The sequence below is a fragment of the Drosophila nasuta genome, chromosome X, assembly GCF_023558535.2.
Source record: "Drosophila nasuta strain 15112-1781.00 chromosome X, ASM2355853v1, whole genome shotgun sequence".
Classification (NCBI taxonomy): domain Eukaryota; kingdom Metazoa; phylum Arthropoda; class Insecta; order Diptera; family Drosophilidae; genus Drosophila; species Drosophila nasuta.
In genome coordinates, this window is record NC_083459.1 from 25,204,828 (window position 1) to 25,223,136 (window position 18,309).

At 41.8% G+C, this 18,309-nt stretch overlaps 7 protein-coding genes across 8 annotated transcripts; 3 read left to right on the forward strand and 4 right to left on the reverse strand.

The window, feature by feature from the left end:
* Positions 1 to 2,087: 2,087 nt before the first annotated feature.
* LOC132795565 (cytochrome c oxidase assembly factor 7 homolog) lies at positions 2,088 to 4,214 on the reverse strand. The gene is made up of 3 exons (XM_060806361.1): positions 3,972 to 4,214; positions 3,181 to 3,470; positions 2,088 to 3,105 (listed from the first exon to the last, which is right to left on the reverse strand). Exons 1-3 carry the CDS (start codon positions 4,069 to 4,071, stop codon positions 2,695 to 2,697), a joined length of 801 nt encoding a protein of 266 aa, XP_060662344.1. The 5' UTR covers positions 4,072 to 4,214; the 3' UTR covers positions 2,088 to 2,694.
* A 464-nt stretch (positions 4,215 to 4,678) lies between these two features.
* Positions 4,679 to 6,062, reverse strand: LOC132795560 (NAD-dependent protein deacylase Sirt4). Its single transcript, XM_060806354.1, has 2 exons — positions 5,827 to 6,062; positions 4,679 to 5,767 (listed from the first exon to the last, which is right to left on the reverse strand). The coding sequence occupies exons 1-2, from the start codon at positions 5,990 to 5,992 to the stop codon at positions 5,019 to 5,021; spliced, it is 915 nt and encodes a 304-aa protein (XP_060662337.1). The 5' UTR covers positions 5,993 to 6,062; the 3' UTR covers positions 4,679 to 5,018.
* Positions 6,063 to 6,375: 313 nt separating this feature from the next.
* On the forward strand, positions 6,376 to 10,998 carry LOC132795520 (RNA-binding protein 25). 2 transcript variants are annotated; one of them, XM_060806285.1, is made up of 6 exons: positions 6,376 to 6,904; positions 6,966 to 7,210; positions 7,275 to 8,619; positions 8,802 to 9,678; positions 10,054 to 10,344; positions 10,469 to 10,668. In XM_060806285.1, the coding sequence occupies exons 1-6, from the start codon at positions 6,833 to 6,835 to the stop codon at positions 10,534 to 10,536; spliced, it is 2,898 nt and encodes a 965-aa protein (XP_060662268.1). In that variant the 5' UTR covers positions 6,376 to 6,832; the 3' UTR covers positions 10,537 to 10,668. The 2 variants fall into 2 exon arrangements, with proteins under 2 accessions (XP_060662268.1, XP_060662267.1); XM_060806284.1 differs by adding an exon at positions 10,759 to 10,998 and having other exon boundaries at positions 6,378 to 6,904; positions 10,054 to 10,676.
* A 649-nt stretch (positions 10,999 to 11,647) lies between these two features.
* On the reverse strand, positions 11,648 to 12,751 carry LOC132795573 (ras-related protein Rab-18). Its single transcript, XM_060806368.1, has 3 exons — positions 12,570 to 12,751; positions 11,935 to 12,367; positions 11,648 to 11,865 (listed from the first exon to the last, which is right to left on the reverse strand). Exons 1-3 carry the CDS (start codon positions 12,626 to 12,628, stop codon positions 11,761 to 11,763), a joined length of 597 nt encoding a protein of 198 aa, XP_060662351.1. The 5' UTR covers positions 12,629 to 12,751; the 3' UTR covers positions 11,648 to 11,760.
* Positions 12,752 to 13,042: 291 nt separating this feature from the next.
* On the forward strand, positions 13,043 to 13,960 carry LOC132795579 (large ribosomal subunit protein uL29). Its single transcript, XM_060806375.1, has 3 exons — positions 13,043 to 13,189; positions 13,391 to 13,527; positions 13,601 to 13,960. The coding sequence occupies exons 1-3, from the start codon at positions 13,187 to 13,189 to the stop codon at positions 13,830 to 13,832; spliced, it is 372 nt and encodes a 123-aa protein (XP_060662358.1). The 5' UTR covers positions 13,043 to 13,186; the 3' UTR covers positions 13,833 to 13,960.
* Positions 13,961 to 14,068: 108 nt separating this feature from the next.
* Positions 14,069 to 15,313, forward strand: LOC132795571 (microtubule-associated protein RP/EB family member 1-like). The gene is made up of 2 exons (XM_060806366.1): positions 14,069 to 14,466; positions 14,537 to 15,313. The coding sequence occupies exons 1-2, from the start codon at positions 14,346 to 14,348 to the stop codon at positions 15,118 to 15,120; spliced, it is 705 nt and encodes a 234-aa protein (XP_060662349.1). The 5' UTR covers positions 14,069 to 14,345; the 3' UTR covers positions 15,121 to 15,313.
* A 520-nt stretch (positions 15,314 to 15,833) lies between these two features.
* On the reverse strand, positions 15,834 to 16,838 carry LOC132795700 (uncharacterized WD repeat-containing protein alr2800-like). The gene has a single exon (XM_060806563.1). The coding sequence runs from the start codon at positions 16,836 to 16,838 to the stop codon at positions 15,834 to 15,836; it is 1,005 nt and encodes a 334-aa protein (XP_060662546.1).
* Positions 16,839 to 18,309: the final 1,471 nt, after the last annotated feature.

The window sequence follows — 18,309 nt, forward strand, 5'->3', positions numbered from 1 at the left end:
TATATCTTTTTTTAATTTTTTAAGAGAACTCTGATGGCATAATAATGTTATCTCATCTCACCTGATGATTAGCTTGATTATTGTGTTCCCATTCATTAGATTTTCATTCACATCTATCTTATCAAAAAAAAAAAATGTTAAGATCTGTTGCCAGCTGAGAGAAGCGAGTTATGTCCACAGTTAGAGTCAGTCGTCAGCTCTATAAATGGAATTGAAAATAGTTTACAGAGCGGGAGAGTCGTAAGTCAAAATGTTTGATTTGCAACATACTTGCACAAATATGTTCAGGATGATATCAAATATCTTTTGTAAAGAATCTATCTAGAGAGAAAACTAGTGAAACATGAGAAACATACGTGACGTTTCATACACAAAGGGCTTATCTCTGTTTGCCTGCCAGGTGATAAAAGTCGAGTCGGACATGCGATTTATGGACTCTACTTAAACATGGTACATCGGTATATCAAATTAGATGAAATCTGAAATGGTCGGCAAATGAATGAATTGTCTCTAGCCAGTGTCCAGCTAATTGAATTGAAACGCTTCTAATTAGGCACGAAAATGAAATAGTTACGAATGACAATCACCGAAATCGTGTGGTTTGTTCTACTATTTAACAAACTACCATACATATGTATGTATATATAGACGTAGTACTCTGGTACCCCTTAATAATGTCATACTAAGAGGTCTCTCTGTGTGTGTGTGTGTGTTTGGATCAGCTCAAACGCATTGTAACCCACTCAATTTGATGGCATTTTAATTAGACACGCATACCAATTACGATCAATCATTAGATAGATACTCTTTGATATTCTCAAACACAAGTGTAAATTTTCCAAATATTACAACTGTCAAGCGTTACTTGATCTTTAGCAAATATTTACACAACATTCTGTCTCTATTTAATGTGAGTTCGTTACTTGTTATAACCGCTACCCATAGGATAGAAGAGTATTATAAGTATATATTTGTGTAACAGGCATCTCCGACCCTATAAAGTATACATCTTCTTGATCAGCGTCAACAACTGAGACGATCTAGCCATGTCCGTCTGTCCGTCTGTGTGTCTGTCCGTCCGTCCGTATGAACACCTAGATCTCAGAGACTATAAGAGATAGAGCTATAATTTTTTTTCGACAGCATTTGTTATGTTTGCACGCAGATCAAGTTTGTTTCAAATTTTTGCCACGCCCACTTCCGCCCCCGCAAATCAATAAAATCGAATAACAAGCGTAATTTTAAAGCTAGAGAATTTTGGTATATACAATAATTACTGTAGTAGTTATGATTCCTGATAATTTGGTTTCGATCAGATAAAAATTGTCGAAGTTATTAAAGAAATACTTTTGTATGGGCAAAAACGCCTACTTACTAGGGGTCTTAGTTGCTTTGGCTAACAATCTGGTATATTGTGCTGTCTATGGTATATTTTGAATGCGGTACTATATCGATATACCAAACATACCATTTGGTATATTTTTAGTATTTTTTAGTATTTTCGGTATATTTTGAGAAAAATACCGCAAAATATATTTCTTTTATTCAAAATGGGTAGCGGGTATCTCACAGTCGAGTACACTCGACTGTAGCTTTCTCACTTGTTTATTTCTGACAATTTGGGAATATTGCGATCGGATAAAAATTGCAAAAGTTATTTGAAAAAATACTTTTGTATGGGTATAAACGCCTACTTACTACAGGTCTTATTTGCTTTGGTTGATAATCTGGTATATTTGGACCTCTATGGTATATTGCTAATGGACGTAGTACTATATTAATATACCAAATATCGCATTTGCTACATTTTATATATTTTTGTGGTATATCACACTGTTTTGCTTTTTTCACATGGGTAGCGGGTATCTCGCAGTCGAGCATTCTCGACTGTAGCTTTCTTACTCTATAAAATGCAACTTTTATCGAAGTCGTCGTGTGAAATACCAAATTCAAAGTGCAACATACTTGAGTCACCTGCAAAATAAGCCATATTTCATTTGAGATTGAGATTTGAGGCTACAGTATAGAACAAAGGCTTATCAATGGCAAAGTGACAAAAGTCGTGCTAGATTATCGCTAAAATTCAGTTTAGTTTTCTTTCATTTTTTATTGTATTTGTAATCTCTGTAGAACTTGACCCCCAAATGATTGAAGGCATTTTGAGTTTTCTTTTTCGTCTTTAATGTAAGGTGTCAACGAGGGATGGGGGGCGGGGAGTAGGAATATTTAAGGATTATTATAGGGATGTTGTGCCGGCTTGCTGTTGTGATTAACTTTAACAATTAAAACTAAGAATTTTCATTATCTTCCTCGAACGTAGTCGCTCTCTCTCTCTCTCTCTTTCTTTCTTTCTGTATCGCTTTCGCTCTCACTCGCTTTCTTTCACACACATGCCGAAAACGCAAATGCTGATTTTTTTTGTATATACACATATAACAATAACCCCACTTATAAGTTAAGATAGCAAATAGTTAGGATTACAAGAAAAAAAAAAACTGAAACAGAAAATTGATCTAAAACAAAAGTATTGTATATGTGGATAGCAATGACAATGGACCATTGAAAGTGTGTGTGTTTGTGTGTGTGTGTGTGTGTGAGGGGGGGAGGGGGGTCAGAAGATAACTCTACATATAAAGTAAAATATATAGTTGGATGGTTTTTTTGTTTTGGTTTTTTCGCTGGGATTGATCATCGTCAATTGGGCATGCCGACGCCCTGTTGAAAGCCGAGCGTCTCCTGTTGCTTCTTCACCTCGTCCTGCATCTCGAGCGCCAACTTCTTGTACTTCTCCGCCTCCTTCTCGTTCTTCTCGATGCCATCGCCACGAGCATACATCTGACTGAGATTGGCACACGCGTACATGTTGCGCAACTCGCACGCTTTGTACGCAAATTGAAATGCCTTCTTCATGTCCTTCAGCACAATGTAATCGGTGTCCTTGACCCCAGCCGCTTTACCCCCCGCCGCCGCTGCTGTTGTCGTTGTGCTTGTTGCTGCCGCTGCATCCTCCGGTTTCTTTTGCACACCCGAAATGTGCATGCCCGACAAATAGAAGCAAGCGGTGGCATTGTTCATGTCACAGCTCTTGGTCAGAAATTGCAGGCCCTACAAAGTGCATATTAAATATGAGTATAATGAATCAATTATATGGTAATTGAAATGCATTCATACTATACTTACCTTGGGCACATCACGATCGATCTCTTTAGGCATGGAGCGTGAGACGAGCAACAGACCCGAGTGCAAACAAGCATCCGAATCGTTCAGATTACAACCCTTCTCATAGTATTGATAGGCGACACGCGGTTCGCCTTTGCTGCCCGATTTGCCCTTGCCCAGAAAGCTATAGTTGCCATATTTGTAACACGACTTGGCATAGCCGTAATCATCACATGTCGATTTGTACACCTTCGATGCCTTCTCGAAGTCCTTCTTGATGCCCTCCAGATAATCGCCCAGCAGATGGCAGACTGCAAAGACATAGGTAAAGAGGTAATTAGTTTTCTTTCGATTAAGGAGTGCATAAACAAATTTTGAAATAACAAAATTGGTAGTTCTAGGTATTTACCCAGACATAACTGGAAGCTATAGTCCTATTACTCTCACATTTTATAGGCCAAGTTTTTGATTGTCGTCGAATTTATATAGGCGGACAGACATTGGTATCAGATCTTATAAAAAAAAAACACCTTATATATTTTTTCAGTTACCACTAAGTTATAATTCCCTTCTATGCGTTGCTATAACCGGGTATCACAATTGTTATTCAAACGTTTGCAATACGATTTACGCACAGTACGATTTTTGGCAGCACTCAATTGATTATGTTATTGTTTTGTAATTGCTCTATACACAGAAACCTAGGTTAGAGCACACACACACACATATATATACGCATACGCAATGTTGTTTTTGTTGTTGTTGGTGCTGCAATCGCACAGCAGGCCGCCTGTTGTTGTTGCTACATTTACCTTCCGGTTTCTTTTCCGAGTAACAACCGAAGCGATATTCAACGCCCAATTTCTCGACGTATTCCTTAACATCAGATTCCTTTTTTAAGTCGTACGCCATCGTGTTTGATTTATTATTTGTGAATAAAAAATAACAATTGGAAGTGTCGTAGCCTCTTCTAGCTGCTGTTGTTGTTGTTGTTGTTATCGTTGCGGCTGTCTGTCGTTCTTCTTTTTGCTGCTGCTACGACTGCGGCTGTTTTTTCTACATTGACAAGCAGTGCTGGAAAACACTGCTAGACGATTGCCGGTCGCTGACTATCGCTTGTCCACTATTAATAGGCTTGCACAACTGTTTAATTTATGAAAATTAGAAAATATTTGTAAGCAATAATAATATATTTTGCCTATGCCTCTTTTTTAAGTGTACATATTCATTGACATTCTACGGAATTTGCATGCAAATGAAATGTTATACTTTGGTATATTTTCTTGTGCCTTTGGTATATTACTGCGGCCACACTCTTGACTGATAAGTTGGCGCCAGAATTGTATCAAATATTTAAATTCAAATATTATGAATATGCCATATTTGCTAATAAGCTCGTTTTTCTTTGATTACACCCAATTGTACAGTGCGTTATAAGTGTTTGAATACATATCGTGACCACATAATTAATTAATGTTTAATGATTTTGAAGCTACTGCCGTTAAACCAAGAGGACATTGGATGCCTTCAGAAAGCTCTAGAACAACTTCAGCTCAAGGATGAGCACTATTGAACAAATAATATCAATAGTTTGCTTCTTCAAGAAAATTAAAATTAGGAGAATACATTTTCAACAACATTGTATTTGACAACAAACTAAAACTCATGGAGCAACTATATACAACAAGTGAGAAGGTTCAATCGAGGGTGCTCGAATGTCAAAAACTCGCTACCCAATGCCCTTTTTATAAATAAGTTCCTAGTTAAATTGACAGAATATAACGGAGAGAAAACAGACGGATATATGGACAGACGGGCACTATGGATAGCAAGTATTATAAGCAAGCAATCGTCCTTAGCTAATTTTTATTTCTGTAGTCAAAGAGCTTGGGTATCACATCGCCGCACTTGGCTGAGATCTTAATGTCCGCCAAATGATCCGCACGCGTTTCGCCAATGTTGACAATCGCCACCGGCAACTTCAGATCCTTTGTCTGCAGAACAATGCGATAACCTGAGAAGACAAGCAGACTGGAGCCCAGCACCAGCAACCCGTCGCTATTATAAACCATGCCAGCAATGTCGTCCAGACGCTGACGCGGCACACTGTCGCCAAAGAAGACAATTTCAGGCTTTAGATCGCCACCACAACTCGGACAACTGGGTATGATAAAGTTCTCAATATAATCGGCGGGTATTTCCACATCACCATCGGGTCGTATCATGTCAGGGGCATCTTTAAACGCCGGATTCAATGAAGTGAGTATGCTCTGGAACTCATGGCGATCGATCCGATAATCGCATTTCAAACACTTGACCACGTAACCGCTGCCATGCAATTCCGTCACTTGTTTGCTGCCCGCTTTCGTATGCAAACGATCCACGTTCTGTGTGACCACGGTTTGGATGCGTGTCTCACGTTCAAAGCGTGCCAGCGCATGATGTGTGGCATTTGGTTGGGTGCTGGAGAAATTTGGCCAGCCAACAAAGTTGCGAGCCCAATAACGTTTGCGTACATTATTCGATTTAACGAAATCAATATGCTGTATGGGTTTGTGATTGGTACGCGCATAGAGACCAACGCCCTCTGAACGATAGTCGGGTATGCCTACAAGATTTAAATTACGTTAGTAACTGTTTGAAGCCAATGTTTGGGCGAGACATCACCTGATTCTGTGGATATGCCCGCGCCTGTGAGAACCAAAATATTTGGTTTGGACAGCAGAAAGTCTTCGAGACGCTTTATATCATTCTCTAGAGCCGGTTTGTGTTGTGGCACATATTGTTGTAACTTTGTAACGCTGCGGCAACGCAGCACGCCACCCAAACGCATTGTATAATTGTTGCAAACAAAAAAAAAAACTAAATGTTTATATATTGCCAAACAGCTGTTCCGCTTTTTGGCACAATGTTTTGCAGCACTAAAAATAGTAGCGCATCGATAATATATCGCACAAGCAACCTTTGCCACAAACGCTGGGCAGCGTGACCATTAAAAAAAATACCATAATTGCTTATACCGGCCTAAAAATAATAATTCGCGTGTGCACCTTGTTTTTAAAGAAAAGAAAAGGAGAATAGTACGAATTTTAAATACCTATTCAAATCAAAATAAAAAAATAAATGATAGAGACTTCACGCATATCAGAAACCCTTGGCGGCCAATTGCAGCAGCGGTATATTTGGTGACGCAAATTAGTGTATTTTGAGCGACAAAGTGCAGCCACGCTGTCTCTTATAGCAGCGGCCGCAGTGGTGAAAATTTGAGAATAGCAACATTTTCATCGAAATTTGTTAAATTGACTGTGCATGAAGAAAGAAGTTTGCATTAAGCGTCACGCTTGTTAATTAATACGTATGTGAAAGTGTTGAATAGGCGCACGCTTCTGTTTAGTTTTAGCGACGCAAAACACACACAAAAAAGATATTCAACTGGCTGGCTGCTCACAAATAAATATCGTACACGATTCACATTCACTCTCATACAATATTACCGTGTGCGTGCCTTCGCGAGTGTGTGTGTGTGTGCGGACGGGCGAGCGTGTGTGTAAGTGTGTGTGCGTGTGTCGGCTTTAATTTGCACGCACGCCAACAACAAATACACACACAAATACAGTACATATTAGTTTAGGAAAAGTAAAAAAAAAAGAAGCGCAGGAAAACAGCAACAAAAATGTCATATCCACCGCGTGCGCCGATGCCGCCATATATGAATGCATCGATACCATCGATTCCACCGCCGCATGTAAGTATCGCAAAATAGTACTTGGCCAATTAATTTACTATATTCATTTTTGTTGTTGTAGCTAATGCCGCCGATGGGAAATCCTCCGCCACGCAGTTACCGCAACTCGGCAACGATCAGTTCACAGCCCACAGTGTATCATCGACCACCAGAGCCGCAGCCACAATTCCGTGGTCCCATCATCACCGTCTTTGTGGGCAACATTAGCGAACGCGTTCCCGAATCGCTGCTCAAACGCATTCTGGCCACCTGCGGTGTGGTGATCAACTGGAAGCGTGTCTCCACCTTTGGATTCTGTGAATTCGAGTAAAACGCACAAAACTAAACCCCCAATTGCCATAATTTTCTAATTTGTTTCTGTATTTTACAGTGGTCCAATTGCTGCGATGCGCGCTGTGCGTCTGCTCAGCGAGCTGGAGATTGATGGCAAAACGCTGCTGGCCAAGGTGGATGCCAAGAACAAAGTCTTGATTGAGGACTACAAGGAGAAGGAGTGCAAGAATGGCGAAGGAGGTGGCGGAGGAGGAGGCGGTGGTCATGGGAATACTTTGGATGAAAAGACTGAAGACGAGTATGCGACAAGTCAAATGCACGAATTGCTCGAGGAGCATAAGCATGAGTTCGATGGCTTCGATGGCAGCAATCGTGGTGATTTATATGGTGCCAGCGGTGGCAATAGCCGCAATAAGAAAGCGCGACGTGGCGAGGATGATTTGAAGATCAAATCGTTAAATGACAATGCCCTGGAGGAGGAGAAACGTAATTTGATTAGCAGCGAAATTGGTAAATTTCGCATGCGTGCCGAGGCCGATGAGCATCGCAAGGAGCTCGAGAAGGAGAAGGAAAAGGAGAAGCAGCTGGCCAGCAAGGAGAAGGAAAAGGAGCGTGAGCGTGATCGCGAGCGTAAGAAGCAACGCGACAGCGAACGCAAAACCAGCAGCAGTAGTGCCAGCGGAGCACCATCAGGAAGTGCAAGCAAAAATGCAGCCAATACCTCGAACAGCAGCGAAGTCGACGAGGTGCTGGAGATTAGCGACAAGGAGCCCGGAAGCAGCAGCAGCAATAAGGAGCAATCGGCGAGCACAACAAGTCGCAGCCGCAAAGAGTCCGCGGTGGTCACCATCGATGCGTCGCCGCCACGCCACAAGGAGCACAACAACAAGGATCGCAGCAGCAGCAATGCCACCGCCTCAGCCGCTGCCGGCGGCAGCAGCAGCAGCAATAACAACAAAGGCAGCAGCGGAGACAATACCAGCACAACAAAGGCCAACGACAGTGGGCGACGTCGACGCTCCAAATCACGGACCAAGGATCGTGAGCGTGATCGCGAGCGAGAGCGTGAGATGCGCGAGTTGCGTGAACGCGAAATGCGAGAGCTGCGCGACAAGGAGCGCGAAAGGGAACGCGAACGGGAGCGTGAGCGTGAAAGGGAACGTGAACGCGAGCAACGGGATCGTGAACGGGATCGCGAACGTGAGCGTGAACGCATGGAGATGCGGGATCGCGATCGAGATCGTGAACGGGAGCGGGAGCGAGAACGTGACGAGAAGGCCAACAAACCGGTGCGTGATGCGCGTCGCGAAAAGGAAATGGAGGAGGAGCTGAGGGAGCGCAAGAAGGCCGAGAAGAAGGCGCGGGAGAAAGAGTCCGCCTACCAGGAGCGTCTTAGCAACTGGGAGATACGAGAGATGCGCAAGGCCAAGGAGAACGACAAGGTAAATTGGCAACTACACGATTATATATTTTATAAGATTCGTTATCTTCTTTGACCTACTTTAGCCTATCGAATAACTGAATCGTAAGAGGTTTGTTTTATTAAAATTTATATAGAAGACTTGATGCTAATATTTAAGAATATAAAAACTTTATAAAAATAACCAACTTTTTGCTATTTCAGCATCGTCTGAAGGAGCTGATGCGTCAGGAGGAACGTGAGAAGGACGCGAAGCGTCTTAAGGAGTTCGTCGAGGATTACGATGACGAACGTGACGATGCGCTTTATTATCGCGGCCGCGAGCTGCAACAGCGTCTGGCGGAGCGTGTGCGTGAAGCCGACGCCGATTCCAAGGATCGCGAGAAGGAAGCAGACGAACTGTCGGAGCTGAAGAACAAAATCTTTAGCGGCGACTACGAGAATCCCTCGCAGGAGTTTGAGAAAGCGCGTCGCGAAATCGAGAAGCTCTACGAACCCAAGATACTGATCAATGTGAATCAGGAGGCGGCGCAGCGACGCAGCGAACAGGATGCACAGTTGGATGCGTTGCAACAGGAGAGACGCAAGGGCAGCAGCGATGCGTTATATGACAGTGTTGTGGAGATGACGGGAGTGCACAGCAAGGTGCCGCCCTCGGAGGATTCCATATCGACCATTGATGATCATGCCTCGATGGCGGACACGGCATCCAATGCCAGTTACTCGCATCTCAAAAATAGCAGCAGCAACAACAACATTAGCAACAACAACAATCAGTCGGGCGGCGATAGTGTGAGTCGACAGAACAGCGAATCACGCGATTCCTTGTCCAACATTCACACGCCCACCATGAACAATGCTCTCGATAATCTGGATCATGGTGGCGGGGGAGGAGATAGAGGAACCAGTGCTGCTGCTGCTGCCTCTGCTTCTGCAACGCCGCCGATAAGCATGCCCCTCATCTCGCTCACGTTGGGCAACAATCTCAAGAAAAAGAAGATCGAGGCAACGGGAGTGTTTGTCAATGACGATGACAACGATGAGAACATTAATCCCAAGAAGCGCAAACTGGTGCCATTAGGTAAGCATAATGAAACAAATCAAAACAAAACCAAAAACAATGTAAACACTTGTTGGATCTGTAATACTAGAAAGAGCAGGACAGCATGAGTCGCAAGCTGGCAACAAGTAGTAGACGCACTCTCTTGTCCCGCTTTCTCTAGTTGGTTTAAAGTGTCTAGCTTACAGCAAGGATGGGTGGTAGCACTATAAAGAGCGAGACAACAATAGTGTGCTTGTGGTTGTGCTGCCCGCCCAACTTGCAAGCTTCATCAGGATGGCAAGCTCTGTGCGCCTGCGTAGTGTGCTCTAACGTACTAAACAAAATATACCAGTCAAAAAATACCGAATACAATTGCAATATGAAATTAATACTCGGTTTTTTTTTTCTTTGCAGACTATGATGACAACATTGGGAACAGCTCAACAACAGCGACGGCTAGTGCAACGCAGACGGCCGCGGAGCGTCAAAGTTCTGCTGTATCAGCGGCGACTGCGGCTGCCGCTGCCGTTAGCCAAAAGATAGCCAATGCCAGCGGTGGGGCGAGTGTTGGCTCCACATCATCGGGCAGCGGTGGTAATGGCGGAGGCAGCAGTGGCAAGGGGAGCAGTAGTGGTGGCGGCGGCAAACACGGTGGCAACGCTGGTAGCAATAGTAACAGCAACAACAGCGGCAGCAAACAGCACGGTAAGAATGATGCAGCTGCATCTGCGGGCAGCGCAGATGCTGCGGCGACAAACACCAAAAAGGATGAGAATGGTGCAAAGGTGCATGATGAAAAACGCCGCCATATAAAAAGCATTATTGACAGGATACCCACACAAAAGGAGGAGCTATTTAATTATAAGCTTGACCGCAACGAGATTGACAGCGGTCTAATGGAACGCAAAATACGTCCATGGATCAATAAGAAAATCATCGAATATATCGGTGAGCCCGAGCCAACATTGGTCGACTTTATCTGCTCCAAAGTCTTGGCCGGCAGTCCACCCCAAAGCATACTCGACGATGTCCAAATGGTATGTCCACACAACTACTCGTATACAATTTAAATTTATAACGATTAATTAATTATCGATAACTTATTGTCATCACGAACAGGTGCTGGATGAGGAGGCTGAGGTGTTTGTGGTGAAAATGTGGCGCCTGCTGATTTACGAACTGGATGCCAAGAAGAGTGGCATCGCCGGCAAGTAGTAGAAATGGCATAAGTGGCCACACTGACGACGCGACCAGTGACCGACCAAGCAGCCAATAAAATTTATGGCAGACACGCCCGTTGCTCTACATTTAAGTTACATCTGTAATGCCTAGACACTATTAAAAAAAAAAAAATCAAAATGATCAAAAACAAAAAAGAAATCACTATACGATTATTATAACAAGTGTGTACATAAGAAATTGTGTCCCCTCTAACCTCACCCCTCAACAAACAAAAAGAATCACCTTGTATTTTTAGCGATAACGATAATTGCAAAAACAACATTCATCGATACTTGTAAATACACTCACACACAAACATTCAGCACCAATCACGCGAAAACAAAAAACAAAACTGCTCCTGAAATTGTTCTTTTTTCATACTCTGTTCTTTGCGGCTATAAACAAAAAAGAAAGTGTAATAAGTTTTGTATCTCATCTAATTTTTTTTTTGTATGAAATTTGAAACGCAAAGAGATCATGACTTGAAAACAGTAATGTCTTCATATAAATAAATAAATCAAATGAAAAACAACATTTTGAGAAAATCAAACTGGACTCGTGCTCTCTCTTTTGTACAAACGCACTCATACATACATATACATAGGAAGGAGGCGGACCACAACAGTGCGCTCTCTTTCGCACTCGTGCATGTAAACAATGATGATCGTTGGATGTTATGGAGTAAATTATATTTACAATTAAGGTACGTAAAACATCATTTGTTTGTTGTTTGTGTTGCTTACCACAAAAAGCGATACCAAGGCGGGATTATTGAAGTAGTAGACGATTTGACTTTATGCTAATGATATTTTTGAAACGCTTTTTTTTTTTTGGTTGTTTAAATAAATACACACTAGAAATTTGACAAAAGATTGGTTATCCAAATGAGGCCATCATCGATCAACAGTAACACGTCGATCCGGCAGCATCAACATCCTGTGTGTTATCAATAGTCATGCCATTCGATGCACCGGTGCCGGAGCCAAAATATTCTGATGACACAATCTGTAAGTGCAATTACACACAATTAACGATTACGGTTAACAACTATAGTACTGCGAGTTGTTGACTTGCCTTTTCCACAATATCTCTGAATGCATCGCTCACAAACTGATCACATTTCGCTGATGTCTCAATGAATAGCGCTCGATGCTTGCGTGCAAATTTGCGTCCTTCTTCGCGATCCACAACACGATCCTTGTCAATCTTATTGCCCACCACAATTATGGCAATGTTGGGATTATCACTGAAGCTATCCACCTCCGCAAGCCATGCCTCCAATTTCACAAGCGAATCGCGATCTGTGATATCGTAAACGAGAATTGCGCCCAGAGCTTTCCGATAGAAACTGGGCGTTAGACTGCGAAATCTTTCAGCGCCAGCTGTGTCCCAAAGTGCGACTTTGTAATCAATGCCATCTACATTCATCACCGCCGATTTAAAGTCCATGCCAATTGTGACGTCATGGTTCTCATCGAATTTGTTTTCCACAAAGCGACGTACCAGGCTATAAACAATAAGATTTGAATGAAATACGCAATACGCATGCTATGACACACAATATTACTAAGCCAATCTCTATTTAGGTATTTGTTTACATATATATAGTACACGTATATGTGTGTGGGAGCGTATATTTACATATAACTGCGTATGTATGTATATGCGAAATACGCAATTTGGAATAAGCTAGTTATTAATAAACTTGCCTGGATTTACCAACGCCACTTTCGCCGATTATTAGCAGTTTGATAGCTCTGTCAGCCATTCTTAAATTACTTGAGTGTAATTATTTATTCTATATTTATTTATTTGCTGCTTGCCTTCATTTACAATAGTAAATATAAAAATAGAGCTTTCTTAAAGCTGTTTTATTTGGCTGTGTGTGACCACATGCAAATTTTCTATAAAATATGTCTTAATACCAATGTAAAGATAACTGACACTTGGCTGCACTTCATTTAACATTTTAGTATATTTCCAAACGCGTATGAAAAGGCGCGTTTCTTTAAAAAGCTTTCTATTTTAGTGTTTTTTTTTTTAAATCTAGATATTATCTGAAGCATTTTTTTCTCGCCATTCGGGTTTTCTCTTCCCCACTAATCAAATTGTTGTTCAATAATAATTATCATCGGAAAAAATTAAAAAAAAATGTATATACTGTTTTCACTCGCACTGCCCCTTAACATGAATCTCACCAGTGTTAGACAACAGTAGTGCTGTAAAGTGTTGCAACTGTCAAAAATCGGCGTTTGTTTTCAATTCGCAGCCCTAGCTCGATTGTGCGGCCCTAGTTCTTTCTTTTTTGACGTGACCAGCGAGAAAAATGGTTGGTGCCGAGTTTCTATGAATTTTAATTTTACGAAATAAAACACATCCGCATAGAAAATAACAAAGAAATATGTGAAACATTCAACAAAATATGCATTTAACGTGTGTGATTTATTATTTTTTGTGTGTGCGCATTCTTAATATAATGGAAACTAATTGCATTTTTTTTTTCATGTTATTCCTCTACAACGAAACACAGGTGAAGGTTAAGTGCTCCGAATTGAGAACCAAGGACAAGCGCGAGCTCACCAAGCAATTGGATGAGCTCAAGAATGAGCTGCTTAACTTGCGTGTGGCTAAAGTCACCGGTGGAGCACCATCCAAGCTCTCCAAGATGTAAGTCACAAGTCAAGTCGAAACAACATCAAACAACAACACTAATAATATTTGTTATTTCTTCACTTTGCAGCCGCGTTGTGCGCAAAGCTATCGCTCGCGTCTTCATTGTGATGCACCAGAAGCAGAAGGAGAATCTGCGCAAGGTGTTCAAGAACAAGAAGTACAAGCCTTTGGATCTGCGCAAAAAGAAGACCCGCGCCATGCGCAAGGCTCTGTCGCCCCGCGACGCCAACCGCAAGACGCTGAAGGAAATCCGCAAGCGTTCCATCTTCCCACAACGCAAATTCGCCGTCAAGGCATAAATATGAAGGCGAAACAATATACAAATTGTTAACCAACTACATCATATATAGTGTGCGCTAAGAAAATTCTCCTGAAAAAGAAAGAAAAAAGGAATAAGAAAATAAAACCATTTTTTTTAAATGTGAAATCTCTGTGTTTGTGTTACAACGCGCGTGTGTATGTGTGTGAGCTATAAATGATGCCCAAGCAAACGAAGTGTCCAATAAGATTTGCAGTGTCCCAATTGGTTGGTAGCCTCATGGAATTTGTCATGCGAAGGCCCGAGCGCAAAATAGTTTTGCGTGCACGTGCACATTGATGCTTGGCTTATGCTGGCTATGAAATGAATTTTATTTCATTTCTGTTCTGTTGGGATCCATGTAGGCCATAGACCATTTGTTATTTGCAGCACACATTCAGGGATTCTGGTGTCAATATACAGAATTAGCTCACGAACAACTAAACATCCAATTCAATTTTTTGTTTGTACCATTAATTTAGTTTAAAGGGATTTAGCAAAAATAAAGGGAAAGATGGCTGTTAATGTGCACTCGACCAATGTTTCATCGGAGAATTTTTCGCGCCATGAGATGCTAAACTGGGTGAATAAGCAATTGAAGTCCGAGTTTCGCAAGATCGAGGAGCTTTGCACTGGTGAGAGAGGAGTTGTCCTTCAATTGTGTTACATTTTGATTTAGTTTATGATTTGTGTTTCGTCTTTTAGGGGCCGCTTATTGTCAGATGATGGATATGATGTTTCCCAATTCGGTGGCCATCAAACGCGTTAAGTTTCGTTGCAATCAGGAGCATGAATTTGTGCATAACTTTAAGATTTTGCAAGCGAGCTTCCAAAAGAAGATTGTCAAAAAGGAGATACCAGTCGAGCGTCTCATCAAGAGTCGCTTCCAGGACAATTTTGAGTTCTTGCAATGGTTCCGCAAGTTCTTCAATGCCAACTACAATGGCAGGGCGTACAATGCACTCGCCGCTCGCGATGGCGTTCCCATGGGATTCGGCCCGAGTACCATCAAGCAGTCGATAGTGCTGCCAACTTCGATTTATGGCAGCGGCGGTCGCTCGCGTACTTTTGATGTGGACCAATCGATAAGTCGCATCAGCAGCCAATTGAACGATTCGCGTGTAACGGATACAGAAGTGCAGGACATGAAGGCGTATTTGGCAAAGATTGAAGAGGAGCGCAGCATCTACAATGCCAAGTTTCGTGACGTGCGAATGATTTGCGAGGAGCATTTGAATGACGGCGATAATCCGTTGCTTCAAAAAATCCTTGACATACTCGATGAATAAGTGCACTATAGAGTATCGATAACTTTCCAATCGATGATAAAACAAAAGACAAGACAACAAGGAGACAAGTAGAAAACACACGGACATACACACACACATATGAGCATCCATACATAAAAGCATAAAGCTAACATCAGCAAACAAAAAACAAAGGTACATTAAAAATAAATTGTTAACAAATTACAAATAAAAATGCCGCTGACAACCGATTGTCAATTAAGGCCGCGTCATCGAAGTATATATTTTTTTATTTACAGAGTTGCCACCATCCGCCCATTACATACTCAACCGCATAGTTATTACCCTTTTATACCCTTGCTCCCTCTCGCCGCAACTGGGTGAAGTAGCGAACACCAAAAAGAAAACAGCCCGCAGTTTAATGAGGCCTTGGCGAGGGTTACCAATAAACTTTCTCTTCAGGTTTGCTCATAGGTTTAGGTTCAGGTATATCTGGATGACCCTAAGAGGGGTGGAGTATGGACCAGTGGAGGAACATCCTGGGTGACACGTCAAGAAAATCAGAGTCAGGATAACGCTGAACATACATAGAGGAGATGCTCCAGTATTTCCTTAACTGCGGACTCGTTATATTTCCTGCACTGATCACTATTCGTGATTAAGTTCCGAGCACTAGCCTGACGAACTTTGCTAAGTTGATAACTCTTAAAGCACAACAATTTAATAGTAATGAAACTTTAAAAAACACATGTCTTTCACACTAACATCAATCCCATTCCACCGAGGCAATAGTAGACATTCAGTCCCTTGCCGTCGCCCACAAACCCGATCTTGTTGCTGTGCCTATTGAAGGCCACATCCCACAGATTCGTGTTATTACCCGACAGAAATGACAGCGTGTTCTTGGTGTTGCGAGTGTCCCACAACTTGATGGTGCCATCGCAGGCACCACTTGCAATAAGTCGACCATCCGGCGAGGTGTCCACCGACATCACAGACGAATCGTGTCCCTTCAGATCATGGAACATCATCCCACTGGGCAAATCAATGAGCTTTACGGTCTTGTCATCGCAGGCGGCCAAAGCACGTTTCATATTCGGTTGAAAGACCAATTTACGTAGAGGATGCTTAAAATTGCGACGCCGCAATATCTGACCAGTGGCACCATCGATCAACGAGAATCTACCGGCATAATCGGTGGCACCCAACAAACGTTCATCTCCGCTGATGGCCAAACCAAGGATATTCTCACAACGTTCCGTGTCGTAGCTGTGCAACAATTTCCCCTTCGCGGTGTCATACTTAAAGATACGTCCATTGCCGGAACCAGCGTAGACAGCCTCATTGCTCTCAGCCCCAAAAGCCGTGGACCAGAAATTGCTGACCAAACGGTGACTGACACTGGGCAAACGTATGCCAGTGTTGATATCCATCAACATTAGATTGCCATCCACAGCGATGGCAGCAATGCAACTGCTGTCCGGACTGACGGCCACACAATGAACACCCATGCCAGGCAAGGGCAAAGTGTATTCATAGGGGAACACATGATCCTCTGTGGGCGATAAATGCACAATTCTCACTTGCGGTTCGACGCCGCCGGTAATAATGAATTCTTTGGCCTTTTGCCTGCCAGTCGACGGGGATCTTTCGCCTTTTTCAACAGCGGATTTGTTATGCTCCGGTTTAAGTAGACCCCAGGCGCAACACCAGCATTTCTGATTATAGGTTGTATCGCTTAAGTTTTCGTTTATTTCCATAATTTTTCCTTGTCATTGAATAACTAACTCTCTCTCCTGTATTTATTGATTGTGTATGTGTTTGCCTTTAAGACAAGTTTGCTTAGGCCTGCCTAGATCCCCAAAAGTAAAGTTTACTAACCACCCAAACACAGAGGTGCAAAGGGGTTACAAATGACTTTCTAGGCTCGTGGCAAGCAGGCGCCAGTCGACTGAAGTCATGAGCCACTTTCCTAGGCAATCGTTGCCAGTCATTTGTCAGGCTTATAAAAGTCAATCAGATCAACTTGAATATATCTACATACATATATATTGGCAAATGTATCAATATGAGCTTGGGATTAGGAAGACAGCTGCAGATAAAATGCAATCAAAGTTGAGCGTAGAGGAACTTGACGAATACATATTTCAAGAGCTTACAGAATTTGATTAACAGTTTGAGATTTAATCGTAGTTGCAGCTTTGGCAGCTTGAGAAGAATGACATTATATTATGCAAATATTAAGGAAGTTCATTTCTGTAGATCAAGATGGGAAATTGTTAATGAAAAATGTATTAAGAATCAAAAGTGAAAACGGATTGCATCTTATACAAAGTGTAGCAAAGTAATTCTAACTTTCCTAAGGAACATTTAACTAGGGAACAACAAAGATTATTGAAGAAAATTACACGTTTTAATTTTATTTAAATAGAAAAAATAGAAAAACAAGCAAGAAAGCTACAGTGCACAGTCTGCTAAAAATAGTAATATTCTTTTTTGCCAAAGTGTATTCTTAAGAAGTAGTAATTAAAAAAAAAGAAATACGTTAAAAAATAATATCGACTATTTTCGATAATTAATTAAATAATATGATACAAAAACAATGTACTATTTATCGATATTTTTTTAAATAAAAATATTTCAAATAATACGTTACAAAAACGATACGTTTTTTAATGGTTTATTATGGTTTGTTTTTCCTGATACTATATCCTTGAAAATTCGTAACACCAATTTGTATGCTCAGCTACGTCATACCTATCGAGTGGCATTCAACGATTTTAAGATTTTAACGGAAATATTTCGCAACAATTTTTTACAGGGGGGGGAGCATGCAAAAATTGGCCAAAATTTCGAAAATCCGCCGTAACTCGGTCATTTGAAGGACGAATGGCATGTCCCTTGGCACAATGATAGCTTTTTCGGACACAAACCGAATGGCATACTTAAAAGGACGAATATCCTTCAATCAATCAAGTTACAAGGACATTTTTGTAAACAGAAAATAGCTTATATCTCGTCCATATCCTGTCGGATCCTTGCAAGTGCTATGTCAAATGAAGCAGCTTGATGAACACTATTATCCTGCCAAAGGACTTCCGAATCGTCCTAGTAGTTGTCGAGATATCCTTCGTTATGTGGTTTTCGCACATTTTCCACGGTCCTCAGACTGCAAATTTTGAGCAGTTGGATTCGTCGATGACCCCACGATTTTTTGATGCCAATTGTTAG